Source organism: Mus musculus, chromosome 16 (assembly GCF_000001635.26).
Source record: "Mus musculus strain C57BL/6J chromosome 16, GRCm38.p6 C57BL/6J".
NCBI lineage: Eukaryota > Metazoa > Chordata > Mammalia > Rodentia > Muridae > Mus > Mus musculus.
Genome location: NC_000082.6, coordinates 13,686,377 through 13,708,884, shown reverse-complemented (window position 1 = coordinate 13,708,884; position 22,508 = coordinate 13,686,377). Strand labels below are relative to the sequence as shown.

General features: G+C 43.4%; 1 protein-coding gene across 2 annotated transcripts in view; it reads right to left on the bottom strand.

The window, feature by feature from the left end:
- Positions 1–5,272: 5,272 nt before the first annotated feature.
- The window catches only part of Bfar (bifunctional apoptosis regulator), a 31,755-nt gene continuing 14,519 nt past the window's right edge, over positions 5,273–22,508 (bottom strand). Inside the window, exons 3-8 of one of the 2 annotated variants that reach the window (NM_025976.5) lie at positions 21,290–21,494; positions 19,960–20,129; positions 16,308–16,452; positions 11,379–11,552; positions 9,810–10,012; positions 5,273–6,820 (exon numbers count right to left, since the gene is read on the bottom strand). In NM_025976.5, the coding sequence (NP_080252.1) occupies positions 6,628–6,820; positions 9,810–10,012; positions 11,379–11,552; positions 16,308–16,452; positions 19,960–20,129; positions 21,290–21,494 (1,090 nt within the window). In that variant the 3' untranslated portion in view covers positions 5,273–6,627. The remainder of the gene's footprint in view (positions 6,821–9,809; positions 10,013–11,378; positions 11,553–16,307; positions 16,453–19,959; positions 20,130–21,289; positions 21,495–22,508) is intronic. The other variant, NM_001177552.1, reaches the window with a different exon arrangement.

Genomic DNA, 22,508 nt, shown 5'->3' with positions numbered 1-22,508 from the left:
AAACTACAAGAGCCTAACTCAGGCAGGATGACAAAGGGCACAGGCACACCAGAAATGAAGGTATGGGTCACTCCTCCAGGAAAAGAACCAAGACCTCCTGAGATTCTTGTGGAAGGTAGAGGAAATACAGAATGGGTAGTAGAGGAAGGTAGTTATAAACACCAGCTATAAACAACCAGCTAAGAGCCAGGTATGGTATCCCACACCTTTAATGCCAGCACTTGGGAGGCAGAGGTAGGTGGATGGATCTCTGTGAGTTGGAGGCCAGTTTGGTCTACAGAGCTAGTTCTAAGACAGCCAGGTCTACACAGAAAAACTCTGTCTAGAAAAACAAAGTAAAAAAAATACTAGTTAATGCCATGTGACCAGTTACAGAAACAAAGATTATGGTTGAGTGTTTCTGTCTTGTTTTGTTAAGAATGTTTAAGCATATATCTGTGTTTTCTTTCCTCAATTTATCATATGATAGAACATCAATTAAGAGAGTATAAATGTTTATCATAGTTAAGTTTGAGATACTAGAAAAATATATCCCTCAAGGGATATTGTCACCTTTTCTAAACATATGTTTATAGTTGTATGGATGATAGTTATGTTAGGTGTGATTATGACCTGGTTAAATATATAATGTATTTGTAATTGCAGTAGAATAATTATATTATGTTTAGGTGCTATATTATATATTTCATTTGGAAATTAAACATGACATAAGATATAATTATGCATCAGGTTGACAAGACATAGACTTGTATAGGCTATTCTTGGTTGTTACCTGGACTTTCCCCAAACCCAAAATTGAAAGGCACACACCTGTGAGAAATTTGCTTCATTTGAAGCAAGTGGATCCCCTTCTAATCCAGATCTTTGAGGTAGGAAGACCTTTACTTGGGATCTTGAGGCGGGATCATGAGGTGGGAAGACAACTTTAATCTGAGCCATGCCTTCTGCTGGAAAGCGATGGACAGACATGGAAGACGGAAGCTCCTGCTCTGCCTGCTTGTCCTCCCTTTGTCAGCAAGTCCTTTCCTTTACGGGCATTAGAGATTACTTTTTCTGGAATTCCAGGATATACTGAGCCGTTTAGCTCATCCAGTTAGACTGTGTTTCTGTTCACGGCCAGCCACTGTTGGATTCGCTGCACTGCAGCCTGTAAGTCATTTTAGTAAATCCACTTTCTATATATAGAGATTCAAGTTCTATTACTCGAACCTTGACTAATACAGACTAAAAAAAAAAAAAAAACAACCAACCAACCCAAACTATTAAATAACAATGTTGTGGATAGCCCAGGTCTTGTATTTTGATGATAATTCTGCTTGGGGGTGGGGGTGGGGGCTGTGGCTGAGGAGTGAATCACAAATACAGGTGACTTCTTGTGAACCTGCTCTCCACCTTAACTTGTAAAATAAAGGCTAGAACCGGTGATTGGCAGTAGAAGGGAAGGTGGAGCTGCAAAGTTTGGGGGCGAAGGAGGAGAGAGTGGAAGGAGAATGGAGGAGAAGCACGTGGCCTGGAGAAACCACAAATTACAAGGGGTCTCATAGACGGGAAATATAGTAGTGTCGCGGTAGATCCGCCCAATCTAGGCATGCAGCTTGTATTCATATGACCTGAGTTGTGTTTTCATTGACCAGGCTTATTTGGGTTGGAGATTTACCGCAACCTAACAATGATAAAGAACTAGGCTGAGGGCTGGTGAAACGGCTCAGCGGTTAAGAGCGCCGACTGCTCTTCTAAAGGTCCTGAGTTCAAATCCCAGCAACCACATGGTGGCTCACAACCATCTGTAACAAGATCTGACGCCCTCTTCTGGAGTGTCTGAAGACAGCTACAGTGTACTTACATATGATAAATAAATGAATGAATGAATGAATAAATAAATAAATAAATAAATAAAAGAATGAGGCTGAAGGCATGGTTTAGTGCTTAAAGGACATTTGCTGCTCTTTTAGAGGACTCAAAATCAGCTTTAACCCCACAAAGCAGCTCGTAACCAGAATCAACTCCAGCTCCAGGGAATGTCTCAAAGTCCTCTTCTGGCCTCTGCATATGAGGCAGACATGGTGCACACACATAATGCAGGCAAAATGTTCATGCACAAAAGATAAGAATATTAAAAATACCCAGATAAAAAATTGAATTCAAATTTGTATAATCCAAAATACTGTCTGCGTTTGTGTCCTTTCCTAGTTTTTTGTTTGTTTGTTTTTGGTCTGTTTAATGGTAGCATATATTTTAAAAAGTTCAGGCACATGTAGGTATTCATTTCATTATAATGAATTTAAAAAATTCTCATTGTCATTTAACTGAACAGTGGTCTTTATTTAATCTATTGAAAATATTGTTAAAAAAATTAATGTTCTGAGTAGTAGTCCAAACTAATTTTGCAGTAAGATTTAGTGCTATTGATGGAGTGATGTTAAAGAGTTGGAGGTAGTTAGAGGTTAGCTGGGGATAGGCAGCGGCCATGGTGTTTTGTGGGTTGACCAGCTTCTTCTCTTGGATTCCATGCAGTGCACCTCCATGGCCAGCATGACAATATCTGACTGTCAGTTCTTTTTTTTTTTTTAAAGATTTATTTATTTATTATATGTAAGTACACTGTAGCTGTCTTCAGACACTCCAGAAGAGGGCGCCAGATCTCATTACGGATGGTTGTGAGCCATCATGTGGTTGCCGGGAATTGAACTCAGGACCTTCGGAAGAGCAGTCAGTGCTCTTTTAAATTTTTTTTTTTTTAAGATTTATTTATTTATTATATGTAAGTACATTGTAGCTGTCTTCAGACACTCCAGAAGAGGGAGTCAGATCTCGATACGGATGGTTGTGAGCCACCATGTGGTTGCTGGGATTTGAACTCTGGACCTTAGGAAGAGCAGTCGGGTGCTCTTACCCACTGAGCCATCTCTCCAGCTCCTGACTGTCAGTTCTTTAAAACTCGATGATTTTTACTGCTTTGATTCTCCCTCAGACTATCTGAAGTCATCACGTTAATTTTTCTGGTTGGTAGTATTTCTCCAGAACCAAGCATACTGCTGTAAGATGCTGTCATAAATAACAAACTGATGAGCAGGCCACTAACATAATGCTGGTCTCAGTGACACTGCACAGTTGATTATTTAAAAACCACGAACCTTTGGGTTTGGGTGTTAACAGCGTAGTTGGTAGAATGCTTGCCTCACATTCATGAGATCCTAGGATTCCTCCAGCACCATGGGGGATGCTGATGCTCAAAGCTGGAAGAGATCTCTGAGACCTTCAGTTTAAGTGGCTTTAAAAACAAACACATTATTTTATGTGTCGGTGTGCTCTGCCTGTGTGCATGCGTGCTACATGCATGTGTGGTGCTCCTGACGGTCAGAAAAATATGTCAGATTCCCTGGAAGTGGAGTTACAGATAGTTTGGAGCCCACATGTGTGTGCTGTGTGCTGGGAGCTGTACTCAGCTCCTCTGGAAGAAGAGTGAGCTCTTAACTGTGAGATCCCTCTAGCTCCAGAGCCAATGGTGGTTCTTTTTTTTTTTTTTTAAACTTACAGTTTTGGATAACATTAAAGTACATTTTCCAACAAAACTTTTGAAGAGCGTGTGTGTGTGTGTGTGTGTGTGTGTGTGTGTGTGTGTGTGTGTAGAGCTGTTGTGGGAAATATTAAAATTTGGCCTGCAAGCTTCCCTACACTACTGCGGGGTACTGGCAACTCTGCCCAGGTGGGTTGGCCGGCCATGCCCTGGGGGGCAATGGCCGACCTGGTATTATCTCATGGAAAATCTCTGGCTCAGAACTCCAGAATCTCTCCACCCAGCTCGCTAGGTCCCCACTGGCGGGTCGCTACCACGCCAGCACCCAGGCTTCAACCCCCCCCCCCACAGCCTTTGTGGCCCACATTAGACAAACCCACGGTTTGCACCATACCTTTCTCTCTGGAACCCAGTCGAATTGCCGTGAGAAGAAAACACCACACAAACTTAGCTCAGAAACAGTGGTAACTCAGTCTCTGGGCGCAGCAATGAAAACCCTATTGACTCTGACTCCTCTGGTGGCGATCCTGAGGATCTGCCATGATACCAGGAAACTCTTAGCTACATCTCGTCCTTATGCTATCCCCATTCCAAAAGGCCCCTTTCCTAGTTTTAGAAGATGCAGTTGAGACGATGCCCTACTATTTTCAGTCTTTTCTATCATTAATGTAAAACCTTGGAAACTGCCTCTTGAAAAGCAGTATTAGAGCCAGGTGTGGTGGCGAACGCCTTTAATCTCAGCACTCGGGAGGCAGAGGCAGGTGGATTTTTGAGTTTGAGGCCAGCCTGGTCTACAAAGTGAGTTCCAGGACAGCCAGGGCTATACAGAGAAACCCTGTCTTGAAACCTCCCCCAAACAAACAAACAAACAAACAAACAAACAACAAAACAAACTGAAAAGCAGCATTAGGTTGGGCATGTGGCTCAGTGGCAGAACACTTGCCCACCACGAATGAACCCTGGGTTGCATATCTAGCACTGCCAACTTCTGGATTCTAAAAGTTCCAGCTCTGTCATTTCCTATTTCTGTAAATTCTTTCTTAGGATCTGTGTAAAGAAATCCCACTTTGGGCTAGGGGATGTTGCTAAGCTAGTAGTGTTTGCTTTCCATCCATAAAGCCTAGAGGACGGTTCCTAGCATTATATAAAACTGGGTGTGGTTGCATGCAACTGTAATTCCAGAATTTCAAAGACCTGAGGATCCAAGCGTTCCTGGGAGGGTAGACAGATTCAAGCATTAGCACAGGCCTGTGCGCCTGGATCTGAGCATGCCCGCTCTAACGGAAGCTAGAGTGCCAGCCCATCTGCTTTGTGCCCAATCTCCTCTTTTCCTGGGCATTACTCATCTTTGAGGTACAGTGTCAGTGCACATGGAGTCAGTGTGGAAGGCCTCAGGTGGGGGTGGGATATTGGGAGGCTGGCTATATACAGTCTAGCCTGGGCACTCCCAAACCTATGACTGCCAGTACCAGTACAATGACCTTTGTCAGCCAGCCCCTACCTACTCATGGGAAGGAAGAGCAGGGGTCACTACAGTGTGCCTGAGCCACAAAGCTGCTGTCTTACAAAGTCAGGTGGCCCTGGGGTTCTGTGAGAAAACTAGGAAAGACTCGTCCCTTCCTGTAGAAATCTCTAAGCAACCACCCTGGTTCAACATCCCACAGAGCTGGAAACTCAACATGACTAGGTTATAACACATCAAGCAATGTAGGTTTCCCCTTCTATTTCCTTAGCAATCAGATTTCTCTATAAAGGTTGTATTTGTATAAAAATCTTTTTTTATTTCAAGTAATTTTCCAAACTTTCAATGCAAAGTTTAAGTCAAATCTTCACTCTGAGATACAAAGAGTTAATGAATTACCAAGTCTCTCTGACTCTCTCCTTCTGTCTCTCTCCCATTGTCTCTGTCTCTCTCTCACCCATACATTCTGTCTGTCCGTCTGTCCGTCTGTCGGTCTCACGTTGGATGCAAGCCTGTTTCAGCCAGGCCAAGGCTGATGAGCTCACATTCTACATCTGCTGAGTACACTATGTCTACACGGGCATAACGGTCATCCTTTAGCTTACTCCATACTTATGATGGCAGGACTCGGCATAATTATACTTGCTGTTATACTAAAGAACAGAATAAAGATTGTCCATTATATAGTGTGAGGGCAGCTTACAAAATGCTCCTTGATCAGCCTATACTGTATTTATTGTACAGATTAAATTATTCAAAACACAACATCAAGCAGTGCTCAGTCATCTAAGAAGACTCGGCCTGGTGGGCATTCCATTCAACTCCATGCTCACAGAAGGAGAACCCAATTTCCAATGCTCATAACAGGAAACAACACAGCTACGCAGCACTGTCTCTTAGCCTGAAGTTTTCTCTGAGTTTATTCTGAAACCTACCAACTATTCAGTGAGAAACTATGACTGGATTCTAGGTCTTTATTTTGTATGTCCAACTATCCATATCTATGACAAAACCTATCCTTGCTTTCCTAAATTTGACTCATGGGACAGACCTGGCCCAAGAAGCCTGGTTTGGGAGTATGTCAGTTAGTGAGGTTAGGGCTACTGACCATAATGGCCTTCCTTTTTATCTTTTCTTCTTTTTGTTTTGTTTTGATTTCTTTCTTTTTTCTTTTCTTTTTCTTTCTTTCTTTTTTTTTTTTTTTAGAGACATGGTTCCTCTATGTAGCCCTGGCTGTTGTAGAACTCACTCTGTAGACCACTCTGGTCTTGAACTCAAAAATCCACCTGCCTGTTTTCCTAGTGCTCAGATTCAAGGTGTGCACTACCACACCCAGTCTATATTAGCCTTTTGACAGCATGTCACCCCAAATTATGACCAAGACTTTCACTTCTATTGGTCATAGTAGCCTGAGCCTCTCAAGTCCCTGTAAGAAGACTGGCTGGGTATTGACCATGAGTCCAATCTGACCTGGGTAGCAGTCAGCTGGCATGGTGCCAGAGTCAGAGGAAGAGGGACCTGGTTGAAGCCTTGACACACAGAAGCAGCACCTCGCATTACCAGGGGTAGAAACGAGTCCCTTGTCTCTTTGAATGTCACAGCTTGGTTGTCAGGTAGATTCACGGGCTCGCTCGGGCCTTGCTGCCCATCATAACACTTGGGTTTCCAGCCGTCGGACTTCCTTGACCACCAGATCAATGTTAATAATTGGGTTGAAGTACAGAGCCCAGTAAAATAAACAGTTGCAGACAAACTGAGGAATAAGCGGCCAGAACATGGCCATGAAAAGCCCCTGTGTCGATACTTTCCAGAAGTGGCTCCACATCCTCTGGGGCACTGTCCTGAAAAGAAAGAAGAGTGGTGGACGGTGGGCTTGGGTAAGCTGGGTGCCGAGGGGTCTGCCCTGTCACCTGTTCTCACAACCGAGGAAACACTCTGCCTTACCAGTCTCCAGCTCCTAGCATGTGTCCTCTGTACACACCGGCGCAGACTCTGTTCTACCTGCTTTGTCGCCCCTTTTTTCTTTCTCTTTGGTTTTTCAAGACAGGTTTTTTTCTATGTAGCCCTGGCTGGCCTGGACCTCTAGACCAGGCTGGCCTCAAAGTGACAGAGATCCACCTATCCCTGCCTCCCAATTAAAGGCATGTGCCATCACAACCTGGCAATGGCACTTTTTTTTTTTTCCTAAGACAAACTTTCATATTGCTCAAGCTTAGCCTAAATTTGCTATGTAGCTAAGAATGATCTTAAACTTCTCATCTTTCTGCCTTGGCCTCCTGAAGGCTGGGATTTCAGACATGTGACACCATATCTTGTTGATCTGTGCTGGGGATGAAATGCAGAGGGACAAAGCCTAAGCATGAATATATACATTCTCTAAATAAATAAATGAGTCTGCTGAATGGAAACACTTGAGAGTTTCTTACAACAATTTATAAGGCCAGGAATTGTGTGAGAGACAGGACATCAACATGAAACATTGTGGTAGTCTGTTTGCCTGGAGCTGTTTTCCTGAAACAGTCTGACTTGCTCTGGAGATGCCTGCCTTGTCTACCTGGGGCAATGAGAGCATCCCAGGCCCTCCCTCCTCTATTTTCCTATGTGGTCTGAATTGGAGATATGCTTTATACCTTGAGCTTGGCCATGGAAAGCACAGCACACTCCTGCAGTGTAGTATGTCTGTGTGACCACATGATTAAAGCTGGACCAATCAGAGTAAAGGCTTGTTTCAAATGTGATGGGAAAAGAAATGCTTGCTTTTGACTGGCACTGCTAGGCCAAGCTCTGGGGCAACCAGAGGCTATGAGATGCAAGAAGAGCTGAGAGGAGCTGAGTAGCACAGGGAAGGCCAGCCTGTGAGCAAGGTGGTCCTGAGTGAGGCAGCCCCGAGGAGAGTATTTGCATCTCTGGGTCTGTGCTGGTCTGAATAGATATGCCCACCATAGATAGAGTCATGTGTTTGAGTATTTAGCCCATAGGGAGTAGCACTATTAGGAGGTGTGGCCTTGTTGGAATAAGTGTGGCCTTGTTTTAGGAAGTGTGCCACTGTGGGGTCAGGCTTTGAGGACTTATATGTTCAAGTTATGCCCAGTGTGACATACAGTTTCCTTCTGATGCCTGCAGAACAAGATGTAGAACTCTCAGCTCCTTCTCTAGTACCATGCTGGCCTGTATGCTGTCATACTTCCCCACCATGACAATAATGGACAAAACCTCTGAAACTCTAAGCCAGTCCCACTTAAATGTTGTCCTTTTTAAGAGTTGCTATGATTATAATGTCTGTTCACAGCAATAAGGCCCTTACTAAGACGGGGCCTAACCATGCTTTCTACTCTGTGTGAGCATTGAAAGCCTTTGTAGTAAGTCAATTAGGTTGGCTCTTGTCACCTGCCACTAAGAGATCTACTTACAGACTAGGTAGCCCAATGTTCTCATCCTACATTAATCTGGAAGTTATTCTCCCAAGTGTTGGTAAAACTGAATTAGAACACTATAAAATTCACATGATGTCTCTCTGGCCTTTGCTATATTGTTCTTTTCTATACTTGCTTTTCCTTTGATTACTCATCAATTAATAAAATCTCTCAAATAACCCCCCCACCCCAGAAGTTATCTGGCTTACTTTTAAATAGGGTGAGATATGGAAGCCAGGTATGATTGTACATGCTTGTAATTTCAGCATTTGGCAGGCAGAGGCAGGTTTGTTAAGTCTGAGACCCATCACACACACACACACACACACACACACAAATTAGAACAATGAGCCAGGCATAGTGGTACACTTCTTTAGTCCTAGCATTTTGTGACCTTGGTCTACTAGTGAGTAGCTAGACAGAGCTACAAAGCAGGACAAATAAACATATATATTTACAAAATAATTTAATAAACATACATAAAGTAAATAAATACATACATGCATACAAAACAAAAACCTAAAAACTAATCAAAACCAACAAACACAAAGATCTAGGCAGAATAGCACAAGCTTATAGTTCAGAAACCTGAGGTAGGAGATAACCTGGCATACTATAGGCCTTGTCATTTCTGCAAAGGTCTGGGTGGTATAAGAAAGCAAACTGAGCAAGCCATAGAGAAGAAGCCAGGAAGCAGCACCCTCCATGAACTCTGCTTTAGCTCCTGCTCTGACTTCCCAGGATGAACTACAAACAGTAAGCCAAAATAAATTCTTTCTTCCACAAACTGATTTTTTTTTCCCCTCAAAAAAGAGTTTCTGTGTGTAACAGCCCTAACTGTCCTGAAATTTGACTTGTAGACCAGGGTGGCCTTGAACTCCCAGAGATCTGCCTGTCTCTGCCTCTCAGTGCTGAGGTCCCTGGGCTGAGATTTAAAAAGTGCACCACCACACTAGCTTTCCTATTGACATTGATCACAGTGTTTTAGCACGGCATTAGAAACCTAAGACAGACCCCATCTCTAGCAAAATAAAACAAAGAAACCAAAGAAAATCAACAAACCAAACCACTATATGAAATGAAGACTACCTCCTGGACACAAATCACGGTCTTATTTGCTGTTTAAAGAGTATTTCTCAAATCAGAGCCTGAGGAGCCAAGGTAGAATTTTTTTAAAAGACTTTATTTTTATTCACTTATTTTAGTTATATGTATATGCGTATAGGTTTTTGCATATGAATGCAGTGCCCTCAGAGGCCAGAAGAGGATGCTAGATGCTCTGAGGTTGGAGTCACTGTAGACTGCCTGATGGGGGCGCTAGGCAACCTCATCCCCCATGCCAGGTCTGAAAATACTTTAAAGGGACCATCGTCATTGGTATTTCCTTACCAACCATCTACCACTGAAAGGCACTTACTTCAGCTCACTTCTCGACCAGATCCTCCAAAAAGAGAACAACTCCAGAACAGAGAGCAGCACGGCATTGACGATCAGGAAGCGAGATGTCCAGTAGTGGACCTCCAGCCAGTCCCAGGCAAACTCCGCGATCAGCTGGTACGGAAGAAAGGAGTACTTGACGAGGAATTCTCTCCACTGCTTCCACGTGGGCTCCCTCAGGTCCTTGAAGAAGAACACACAACAGAGTCCCAGTCATCATAGGATTGACTAATACAAGTAATGTCGATGAATGAGCTTTACGTTTGGACACACCCCTACCTCTAACAATCAACACCTGGTTATAGCTAGCTGCCTTCAAACTCACATTTTTTTCCTGCATCAGTCCCGTATTAAAAGCATGTGCATGGCTAAATTAAATAAAAATTTATCAATCCCCCTGTAATAGTTCATCTTAAAATAAAGTTGGGGCTAGAAAAATGGCTTAGTGGTTAAGGATGCACGCTGTCCACGCATGAGGACTGGAGTTTGGATCCTCTGTACTTCATAAAAGCCAGGTATGGTTCTTGACACCCCTGTAGCCCCAGCACTGAGGGGCGGGGATGTGAGGACATTTGGGGCTTGCTTACTGGCTGCCAGCTTACAGAAAACCTTGAACTCCATGTTCAGAGAGACTCTGCCTCCAAGAAACAAGGGAGGAAGAGATAAAGGAGAACCCCTCCCTTTGGCCTGTGCATAGGTTCAAGGCCCTGCACACACTGTGTGTATACACATATGCACCAATGTCACATTCATATACACACAAAAAGTCAAAAATAAGATCAATGTTACCAAAAAGTTTGAACTGAGATGTTTATTGTCGAGTTGTGGAAGATTAGAGGTAAAAACCTTAATAGGCCTGAATTATGAATAACAGGGCAAAATGAATTTAGGATTTCTGTTCTATTTCTTCGCGTCTACATGGGAAGGTCAAAACATGGCTAGAATAGAACATCTTAGCTGTGTTATGATGACGACATGGTGAGTGAATAAAAAAGACCTAAATATGTCCCTTGAAGAAGTGATTTCTTGATAGTATGTACAGTATAGTACACAGATAGTCCAACAGGAGCAAACAAATATTACTCTCAAAAGACCAACTAGATTCAGAGAAGTCGTCCCAGCAAAACGAGTTCCACAAGGGTTGGAGAACGACACATGACATGGAGAAATAACTGGCCAATGGCAGTAGTCACATCCTGGGCCACGGCTTACTACCGTGAGGCCTTAAGGGCAGATCCAAATCCTGTTGTAGTCGGCTAACTACTACTCTTTAGGGGTTCTGCCAAATCTCGAGGGCTAGCCACCTAATCTCTTAGGGTGTTCCAGGCCTACAATGACTTCTTTTGTAACAAAATCAAAGCTTAAAAAAAAAATTTTCAATATTATTCACTCTGGCTGAACAGTACAGAAAATGAAGTTGGCTTCCAGGAGAGGGTCACACTTTCTTTTCTTCTGCAGAGGACTTGCTCTGCAAAACTCATAGATAGGCTGGTCTACTTTCTCCAGCTTTGTACAACACTGAGGTACAGTAGAATTAGTTTTTTCCTACCAGAAGCTTGGTGAAAATGTCCTCGCCAGAGCTGTTTTCCTGCAGAGGGCAGATGGTGTGGATGAAGGGTAGGAAGCAGTCTGTGTAGTCAAACAGGTACAGGTATAGCAAGCCAAGTCTGGGTGAGCTCTTGAGAGCGTAGAGCAAGAATAGGGATCTACCCGGGTTGACAGCCTGCAGAGGACAAGACAGACATGGGACCATGTTATGTATGTTGTGGCCAGCTCTCCACCTGCACTTCTTCAATGTCCCATGACTTTTGCTACCAGTCTTTTGTGTGGTATAGAGCTCATTTGTTGGGGTATACTGTAAAAAGCTCCAGTCTTGCTGGGCGTGGTTGTACACATCTCTAATATGTGGAAGAAGATGGTGAATCTTAGGCCAGCCTTTGTATCAGAACAAGTTCAAGGGCAGGCAACACAGAAAAAGAACATCTCAAAACCCAAGAAGCTGGCTAGACGTGATTATGCACAGCTTCAATCCCAGTTTCAGGAGATGTGATCCTTCTTCTGGCCTCTGAGGGCATGTGGCACACATGTGGTATACATACAGACAAGCAGGCATACACCCAAACACATTACAAAAAATGTATTAGGCAGCTGGGCAGTGGTGGCACACGCCTTTAATCCCAGCACTTGGGAGGCAGAGGCAGTCGGATTTCTGTGTTCGAGGCCAGCTTGGTCTACAGAGTGAGTTCCAGGACAGCCAGGACTGCACAGAGAAACCCTGTCTCAAAAAACAAACAAACAAACAAACAAACAAACAAACAAACAAACAAACAGTATTAGCTTAGGCAAGATAACTCAGTGAATAAAGGCGTCTGCTCCCAAACCTGACAACCTAAGTTTGGTCCCTGGGACCCACATGTTAGAAGGAAAGATTTCCTTCCACTATTTGCAGATTGTAAGACTTCCACATGTGTGCCTTGGCAGCTGCATGTGTGCACACAGATCCAAGAGTAAATATGCATAATAAAAAATAAATAAAAAATAAATAAGACACACTGGGCATGGTGTTGAACACTTATCATCCTGGCACTTGTGGAATGGAGGTAGCTCAAGACTAGCATCGGTTTCATTGATATCAACTCTACCCTGGAAAAATCATAAACAAACCACCATAGCAGCAGCAGCAGCACCACCAAAATTGTACACATTTTCATCTGAGGAACTCCAGACGCATTCTTCATAAACTAGGGTACATTTTGAAAAAGGTGAGTTTTAGGAGTTGAGCATGGTGCCTTTCTTCCCAGCACTTTCGAGGCAGAGGCAGGGAATCTCTGTGAATTCAAAGAAGCCAGCCTGATCTACACAGTGAGCTCTAGGACAGCGAGGGCTACATGTTAAGACTCTGTCTCAAAAGAAATAAAGGAACTAAAAATCGTCAAGCATGGTGAAGAAGGCGTGTAGTCCTAGCAGCATGGTGAGGAAGGCGTGTAGTCCTAGCAGCATGGTGAGGAAGGCGTGTAGTCCTAGCAGCATGGTGAGGAAGGCGTGTAGTCCTAGCAGCATGGTGAGGAAGGCGTGTAGTCCTAGCAGCATGGTGAGGAAGGCGTGTAGTCCTAGCAGCATGGTGAGGAAGGCGTGTAGTCCTAGCAGCATGGTGAGGAAGGCGTGTAGTCCTAGCAGCATGGTGAGGAAGGCGTGTAGTCCTAGCAGCATGGTGAGGAAGGCGTGTAGTCCTAGCAGCATGGTGAGGAAGGCGTGTAGTCCTAGCAGCATGGTGAGGAAGGCGTGTAGTCCTAGCAGCATGGTGAGGAAGGCGTGTAGTCCTAGCAGCATGGTGAGGAAGGCGTGTAGTCCTAGCAGCATGGTGAGGAAGGCGTGTAGTCCTAGCAGCATGGTGAGGAAGGCGTGTAGTCCTAGCAGCATGGTGAGGAAGGCGTGTAGTCCTAGCAGCATGGTGAGGAAGGCGTGTAGTCCTAGCAGCATGGTGAGGAAGGCGTGTAGTCCTAGCAGCATGGTGAGGAAGGCGTGTAGTCCTAGCAGCATGGTGAAGAAGGCGTGTAGTCCTAGCAGCATGGTGAGGAAGGCGTGTAGACCTAGCAGCATGGTGAGGAAGGCGTGTAGTCCTAGCAGCATGGTGAGGAAGGCGTGTAGTCCTAGCAGCATGGTGAGGAAGGCGTGTAGTCCTAGCAGCATGGTGAGGAAGGCGTGTAGTCCTAGCAGCATGGTGAGGAAGGCGTGTAGTCCTAGCAGCTAGGAGCCCAAGGCAGGAAGATGCTGAGTTCCAGGCATGTCTACACAACAGTGAGATTTTGCCTCAAGAAAAGATTTCTATTTGCCTATGTGCTGATTGATCGACCAACCATCTATCCATTGTGCTAGCAACTGACTAGGCCTCTTCTGCATGCATGCTAAGCTCTATCACTAAGCTATCCCAGTGACCTTTTCTAATTAACAATACACAGTCACTTTCTCATTTTCAGTGGGTGTTTGTGTATATGTGTCAGTTATCTAACCTGTTGGTAATGATGGACACAAATCTCTCTCTGTTTCTCCTTCTGTCTGTCTCTTTGCCTGTCTGTCTGTCTGTCTCTCTCTGTGTGTGTATGGTTTGTGTGCTCACATTTGTGAAGGTATTCTCCCTTGTGTATGTATGCACAGACCAAAAGTCAACAATGGTGGCCTCTTCTATTACTGGCTATCTTATTTTCTGTGACAGAGTCTCTCACTAGACCTAAACCCTACCTACCATTTTGGCAAGCCTGGCTGGCTGGCTAATAGGTGGGGACCTACCTGTTTCTGACTGATTAGAGCTGGGGCTACATAGGCCTTTGTGGTTTTCTGTGGATCTGAACTCATGTCCTCATCCTTACATAGCAAGCATTTTACTCATTTAGCCATCTCCCCAGACCCCTGGGCAGACTGTTTTCTTCCTTCCTTCCTTCCTTCCTTCCTTCCTTCCTTCCTTCCTTCCTTCCTTCCTTCCTTCCGAGACAGTATTTCTCTGTGTATTCCTGGAATTAGTTCTGCAGACAAGGCTAGTCTCAGTTCAGAGATCTACCTGCCTCTAGATTAAAGGGGTTATTTTTAATGTGCTGGTGATGCATGTCTGCAATCCCAGCACTCAAGAGGAGGAGGTAGGAGAACCGTAAGTTCCTTTGAGTTGGACTACAAAGACAAACTATATCTAGAAAACAACCCCCACCCAAGGCCAGTGCAGTTTCCATTGGGATATTATTAACAAACCGTCCTCCTTTGTGTTACATCAGGAATGGGTGAAAGCCACCTGATCGATCGTTTTATTTGCACCTCTTGAACTACAAATATTTCCCACCACATATTTAAGAGTTACATAGTTTCATCTTTCTTTATAATGCCTCTTTCAACATGCATGCATGCCTGTATATTCCAGAGACTTGCAGTACTCATCACATTCTGTCTGTGGGGGAGAATCAACTCATACCGTCACAATGAGGATCGGGTTATCAAATACAGAAAGATGAAGCTGTGGATTATTTGTGACCTGATAATTCCATGCCTCTTCATAGACTATAAATATATTGTGAATAAGCTGAAGAATGAGGATAATATCTAAAGCAGCATGATTTGTTATAACCATTAAAATTATCCAGTGTTTACACCAATAAAGAAATGAGAGCTGTAAAGTGAGTTAAAACCCTGCTGGCTCACTCAGCAAGATAACTTTATTTTCTGAATGACATTTCTGATGCTACAACTAAACTGCGAGCTCTTTAGAAATCTCTATCTGTATCATTCTACCTAGCTAATCTACGTTTTTCTTGAGTTTCCCCAAACCTAAGAGGGTTCCTTGGCTCTCTTACCTGTGTCCTGACAGTTGTTTCTATTGTTTCTCCATGCTCAAAGAGAAAATCCCTATCTCTAACCAGGAGTTCCTTCCATAAAGGCTCTTACAAGCCTTTGGAGAGAGCAAGCTCTATCAGAGGTCCAATTGTGTATGAAAGAGCTCTCCAGCGCCTCCCCTATACTCTTGGCAGGGTGAACCACGTGTCACTTCCATCGTGGTGGGCTCCCAGCCAAGTCAGTAGGGGTTGAGCCATTTTACCTTTACAGTGGTAGCTCCAGGTCACCCAGCTGACTTTGCCTTGGACATAGAGCAAAGACAACAAGACCTCTCTCAAGCAACTTGTGTTAAAATAGGCAGGAACTTTCCATTCTTTAGCATGCTTATCTATGGAGGCTTTTAAAGGCACACCAAAACTCCATCTTTTCAGGACACACCTAACTACATCTGACAAACACAGCATACGTAAACATTATATTCTGCTATTAGGGTCTCTATGTACATCAATCAAATATCCTGTAACAGTAACAACAGAAAAATTGTGACTATCAACAGGAAAATTCATAAACTGTCACACAGACCAGTGAAGAATTCCATCAAAAAGATGGAATGAACTAGAGCCCTAGGAAAAAGCAGCTATTTGCAGAAGACTGTCCATGGTTCTTGCCTCTTGCCTGTGAAACAATGTATCTAGTGGACGCCTCAGTTTATGCAGCACTCAGGCAGGACACCTCCCATAGATTATGGACAGGGAGCTCTCGGTTTATGCAGCACTCAGGTAGGACACCTCCCACAGATTATGGACAGGGAGCTCTCGGTTTATGCAGCACTCAGGTAGGACACCTCCCACAGATTATGGACAGGGAGCTCTCGGTTTATGCAGCACTCAGGCAGGACACCTCCCACAGATTATGGACAGGGAGCTCTCGGTTTATGCAGCACTCAGGCAGGACACCTCCCACAGATTATGGACAGGGACCCGAGAGGCTTGTGAAGCACTCACTGTGGGAGCGTGGTGCCTTTGGAGATTAGCTGTGCTTGTAGTTTCAATGTCTGCAATGTTTTCTTAAGTTACACAGTGAGCAGGAAGGTGATTGCTAGTTGTTTTCTAGCCCCCACTTCCCCATCAAGACAAACAAACAAAAACCCCCCACGAGATACCTTGTACTCCCAGAGATTCTGCGGTGGCTTCACTCCCAGGGCTCTCACACGCTCCAGCTCCGTGAGGATGACCCTTCTGTGGCTACTGTTCTCTATGGTATAAGGTGCCCTGGAAAACTCTTCTTCTGTCAAAGTTAAAAGCAACCTGAAGGGAGGAGGGTGGAGATGACTTTTGAGATGACCCACAGGATGCAGACAACGCGTGCTTACACACTGAGTTTTGCCTTTCTGCACAGGTATACAGGCTTGCTTAGTAAGGCTGAACATTAAACGCTGTGTTGATGAATGCCAAGAGCAGTCTGCTTACTGCCCACTTCCAGTTGGAAATATTTTCACAAACCACTGTCATTATTTAACTCTGCACAGAGTGGCTTCATGTCTATTTTGTGGATCAAAACCTGGTTTTAGAAATAAAGTGACTTGCTTTAGGCACATCAGAATGTTTGTTCTTAAGCCTCCAATCCATTACAGATTCCTACTGTCATATTGCTTTTTTTTTTTTTAATTAGGTATTTATTTCATTTACATTTCCAATGCTATCCCAAAAGTCCCCCACCCGATCCCCCACCCACTCCCCTCCCTCCACTCCTACTTCTTGGCCCTGGCGTTCCCCTGTACTGAGGCAGATAAAGTTTGCAAGACCAAGGGGCCTCTCTTTCCCCTGATGGCCGACTAGGCCATCTTCTGATATATATATGCAGCTAGAGACACGAGCTCTGGGGGTACTGGTTAGTTCATATTGTTGTTCCACCTATAGGGTTGCAGATCCCTTCAGCTCCTTGGTTACTTTCTCTAGCTCCTCCATTGGGGGCCCTGTGATCCATCCATTAGCTGACTGTGAGCATCCACTTCTGAGTTTGCTAGGCCCCGGCTTGCTTTATTTCTAAAAGGGTGTATGTAGGAGAAAACTAGAAGGAAATTCAACTGAACACTATTATTACACTAAACGTTGTGGGGCTGGAAAGATGGCTCAGCGGTTAAAAGCCACTGACTACTCTTCCAGAGGTCCTGAGTTCAATTCCCAGCAACCACATGGTGGCTCACAACCATTTGTAATGGGATCTGATGTCTTCTGGTGTGTCTGAATAAAGTAAAGGTATACTCATATACATTAAATAAACAAATAAAAACTTAAAATAAACATGGTGGCTTTAGCTGGGTTCAATACTGCACATCTGCAATACTACTGACTTGGAAGGCTGAGGCAGAAGATTGCTCAAACTAAGGCCAGCCTGGGCAACATATCAAGATCTCCACTTCAAAAAATACCCCAAAACAATGATTGTACTGAGATACTGATTCAATTTAATAAGAATTATAAACCCCTAATTTATTTTAGGGGCTGAAGATGGCTCAGCAATTAAGAGGCCACTCTTCCAGCAGACCTGGGTTCAGTTCCCAAACTGATATGGTGGCTACACTGGTCTGTAATTCTAGGTCCAGGAAATCTGAAGGCTTTCTTCTCAGCTCCACATGTGCCAGCATAATCATGTTGCAGGGACAAAAAATGGAGGCAAAAAACACACACATACATATAAAAATAGATAAAATTTTAAAAAATATTTATCTATAAAAGAAAGAAAACAGAAAACAAAATGGAATGAAAACAGAAAACAAACACCCAACAACCTGTTTCTACAACAACTCACTGTTAAAACCATCCATGTATGGTGGGAGACACAGTTCAGTGGTAGAGAATTTAAAAAGCTAAATTCATTTCTATAATTATAGCAGCAATGGGAGAATTGAACACTCAAAATCAGACTGAAATACATTGTTAAATCTGTCTCAAACAAACCAATGAAACAAAACAAAATAAAAAACCCCCAAAGCTCTTTTGCCTCTTGCTCCCTCTTGCTCCCCCACTCCCCATTCCCTTCCCGCCTTTCTCCATGTGTTCATGGCCGGCCTCTACTTCTCTACTTTCTCTTTCTCTACCTGCCACTCTGCCTCTACTACCCTCTTAACTCCCCTCCCCATGCTCTGAATAAATTCTATTCTATACTAAAAAAACAAAAACAAAATAAACCCCCAAAACCCAACACTATATTTATATACCTATATAAACTGAACAGAAAAACACTAGGGCTGGGGAGGGTTTCAATGGTAGAGAAAGCAGCTAGCATGTTCAAAGCCCTATGTAATCCCCAGCATGCCAAGGAAACACCTTTAGATTTGGAAAGATGTGTAATAAGTTGTTTGGTTTTTTTTTTTTTGAGACAGGGTGTGATGTATAACCCAGGTTTACCTTGAACTCTGTCTCTCCTACCTCCATCTTCCAAGTGCTGGGTTAGCTGTGTGCCGCCATGTTCAGTTATGTCTATTATGACATTAACAGCAATAATTTGTGAATAGTAGCAACATAAAGACATTGTCCCACATCATTCTTACTATTATTATTATTATTTTCCCCTCGAGACAGGGTTTCACTGTGTTGTCCTGGATCTCAGTGTAGACCAGCTGGCCTTGAACTCAGATCTGCCTGCCTCTGCCTTCTGAATGCTGGGATTAAAGGCATACACTACTGCTGCCCAGCTGGTCTTTAAAAATAATAAATGTTACTTATTTTTTTTAAAGATTTTATTTATTTTACGTATATGAACATACTATGTAGCTAGAAGAGGGCACTGGATTCCATTACAGATGGTTGTAAGCCACCATGTGGCTGCTGGGAATTGAACTCAGGACCTCTGGAAGAGCAGTCAGTGCTCTTAACTGCTGAACCATCTCTCCAGCCTTAAATGTTACTTTCTTTCTTTCTTTTTTTTTTTTGTTTTTTTGTTTTTTTGTTTTCTTGAGACAGGATTTCTCTATAGCCCTGGCTGTCCTGGAACTTACTTTTGTAGACCACGGTGGCCTCAAACTCAGAAATCCACCTGCCTCTGCCTCCCAAGTCCTGGGATTAAAGGCCTGCACCACCATGCCTGGCCAAATGTTACTTTCATAATGAGAAGTTAAGATAGAAATTAAACTATTACTCAACAACATCTTTGAAAAGTAAACACAGACAGATCCTGGGATGTGGCCATTCCTCAGAGTTCTCAGAATACATATTTACACAAAACCCTGTGCAAGAATGATTTTAGCAGCACTATTCAAAATAACTACAAATGAAATCAACTCAGATACCTGCCAAGTGAGGAACTGACAATCTGATCTACCTATACAAGGAGTTTTTCAGAGATAAAATAAAGCATAGATGATGCTACAACATGTGTGAGCCTTGAAATCAGACTGAGGGAAAGAGCTGCACACAAGGGTTCCATGTTCTATGATTACATAATATGCAAGAACTATAGGCAAAGCCATTTTTGAATAAAGATAATAAAATCTGCTGAGGGAGAAGAAGTGAGGGTAGACCAGGAAGAAAATGAGTTTTCTTCTGAGAGTCAGGAAATGACTGGAAATGGTTTTACATATCTGTGAAGACCTTACAAGCTCACGCTTATTCACTTCTATAAGATAGGATTTGTGGCAGGTAGAATGTATCTCAAATCCATCTAGAAATATGTCTGGTATGGACAGGATTTATGTCACCCTGTGGCCTGGAACTTGCCAGGCTGGCCTTACACTCACAAGAGATCTGCCTGCCTCTAAGATTTAGGGCCTGCACCACCACACCTACCCTGGTGTGCCAGGTTTTTTTTCTCACCTTCCATTTACTCTTTCAGATAAGAACCTGTCTCTGTACAGGGAGGCCCAAGGTCCTAGCTGTTCTAACCAGAGGACAACTTCTTCCGTCGTCCACTTATCTACAGCCTTGTGCACCAGGAGGCCATGTTCAGATTCTCTGCTGCGCCAATGATACACAAGCAGGATGACCTGGAAGGAGACAGGAGGTCAGAAGTGAAAGGTCAGTTTTTGAGGATGTGAGGATGGGGCAGGGCAAGGAAGGGGCTGAGTCTGAGAAATGACACCAAGTCTCTTCAAGAAAGAAGGCAACCTAAGTCCTAGAGAAGTGAGGACACAATGTTTCTAGGTTCATTTCTGCTCATGGCTGTGCAAAGGTCTGGAAAGGGTACATGGCAGACAATCTAGGAGCAATTGTGTCTCTGACTTCACCAACTCATTTGCCTTTTCTACAGGGAAACATTAAGAACTTCAAAGGACTGGACTTAAGCAGTCTTTCCATTGGCAGTGACCTGTGTGCTCTTAAGAATTCCATAACAGGGATGGAGAAATGGCTCAGCAGTTAAGAGCGCTGACTGCTCTTCCAGAGGTCCTGAGTTCAATTCCCAGCAACCACACGGTGGCTCACAACCATCTGTAATGGGATCCAATGCACTCTTCTGGTGTATCTGAAGAAGTGACAGTGTACTCACATGCATGAATAAATAAATAAATTTTTAAAAAAACGAAGGACCCCCAAGAAAGAAAGAAAGAGAAAAAGAGAAAAAGAGAGAAAGAGAAAAAAAGAGAGAAAGAGAGAGAAAGAAAGACAGAAAGAAGAGAAAGAAGAGAAAGAAAGAGAGAAAGAAAGAAGAGAAAGAAGAGAAAGAAGAGAAAGAGAAAGAAAGAAAGAAAGAAAGAAAGAAAGAAGAGAAAGAGAAAGAAGAGAAAGAAAGAAAGAAAGAAAGAAAGAAGAGAAAGAGAAAGAAGAGAAAGAGAAAGAGAAAGAGAAAGAGAAAGAAAGAAAGAAAGAAAGAAAGAAAGAAAGAAGAGAAAGAAAGAAAGAAGAGAAAGAATCCCGTAACAGTGCAGACATGGTTTCTCAAGTCTTGTTCTGCCCCTTTCCTGAGCTCTAAAATGGGGGTCATCATGACACCACTGAAGGTCAGGAAGAGGGCTGAATAAGAACAGAGCTAACACCTACCCAGCCAACAACGATTATATGGTCTCAGCTATCAACATGCAGCACAAATCTAATGGCTACAATGACTTAGACATGGTTACACCATCAACTGTTTAAGTGATATCAGAAGAACTGACTTCAGAGGCAACTGGGGGTTGACGCACGGTACAGATTAAACAGCCAGACTTACTGCCACACCAGTTAAAGCTGTGAGAACACCGGAGAAGAATCCCCCTCCTCTCTGAGGATTTACTCGCCCTGTGCTGGGAGCTAAGGGATTCTGATCATTCCCATATTTCTGAAAGGCTGCAAGACTTTGGACTACATCATTATTCTGCTGAATGTCTTCAACTCGCATTCTAATGGCATCAGGAAATAACTTTTCAATGGCATCCCTGTGGAGAAGAGAGAAATCACAGAACAGGTGTTTGACAAGATATAGCATTCAGAGACTACACCCACCAGTACAGACATTTCATAATCCAGAGAAGCCCAGAAGAGCAACAAAGAGTTCTGCTTTATGATAAAAACAAAAAATTCACAACAATCTATGTGCTACCACTAAGGAAACAGCCAAATGAGATATTTACGTACAAGTCTTTTTCCCAGAAAGTACTGGGTACTAAATCTGAGGTCTCATAAATGGCAGCAAAATATTTACCACCCAACCTTTGATATTGCCAGGTATGGTGCATGTGTCCTTAATTGTAGCACTCCAAGGGCAGAACTCTGTGAGTTCCAGACTAGCCTGATGTACATAGGCAGTTCCAGGTTGCCTGGGTGACACAATGAGACTGACTTAATAAAATTACTTACAATGATTATGTTCACATATGTGTCCAATGTGTGAGTTTGGTCACGCACATGTGGGGGTTAGATGACAACTTTCAGGAATCTGATCTCCCCTCCTATCATCAAACTCTGGTCGGTCATCATGCTTGAGTGGCAAGTACTATGACCTGCTGAGCCTAGAATATTGAAATCTTCTAGTAGAATACCACATAATTTATAAAACAATGTTGGGTTAAAGGGTTCATGGACTTTTTGGGTATTCTAGTGATCTGAGTGAGGTTGCCTAACTAAGGCATATTGCTAAGGAAATAAGAAGAAAAAGAACGAGAGCCTCCAAGGCACTGGGTGTGGTAGCACATGAATTCAATTCCATCAGAGGCAGGCAGAACTCTAAAGTATATAGTGAGACACTGTCTCAAAGAACAATCAAGGGCTGGAGAGATGGCTCAGTGGTTGAGAGCACCGACTGCTCTTCCAGAGGTCCTGAGTTCAATTCCCAGCAACCACATGGTGGCTCATGACCATCTGTAATGGGATCTGATGCCTTCTTCTGGTGTGTCTTAAGACAGCTACAGTGTGCTTATATTAAAAAAAAAAAAACAAAAACAAAAACCAAT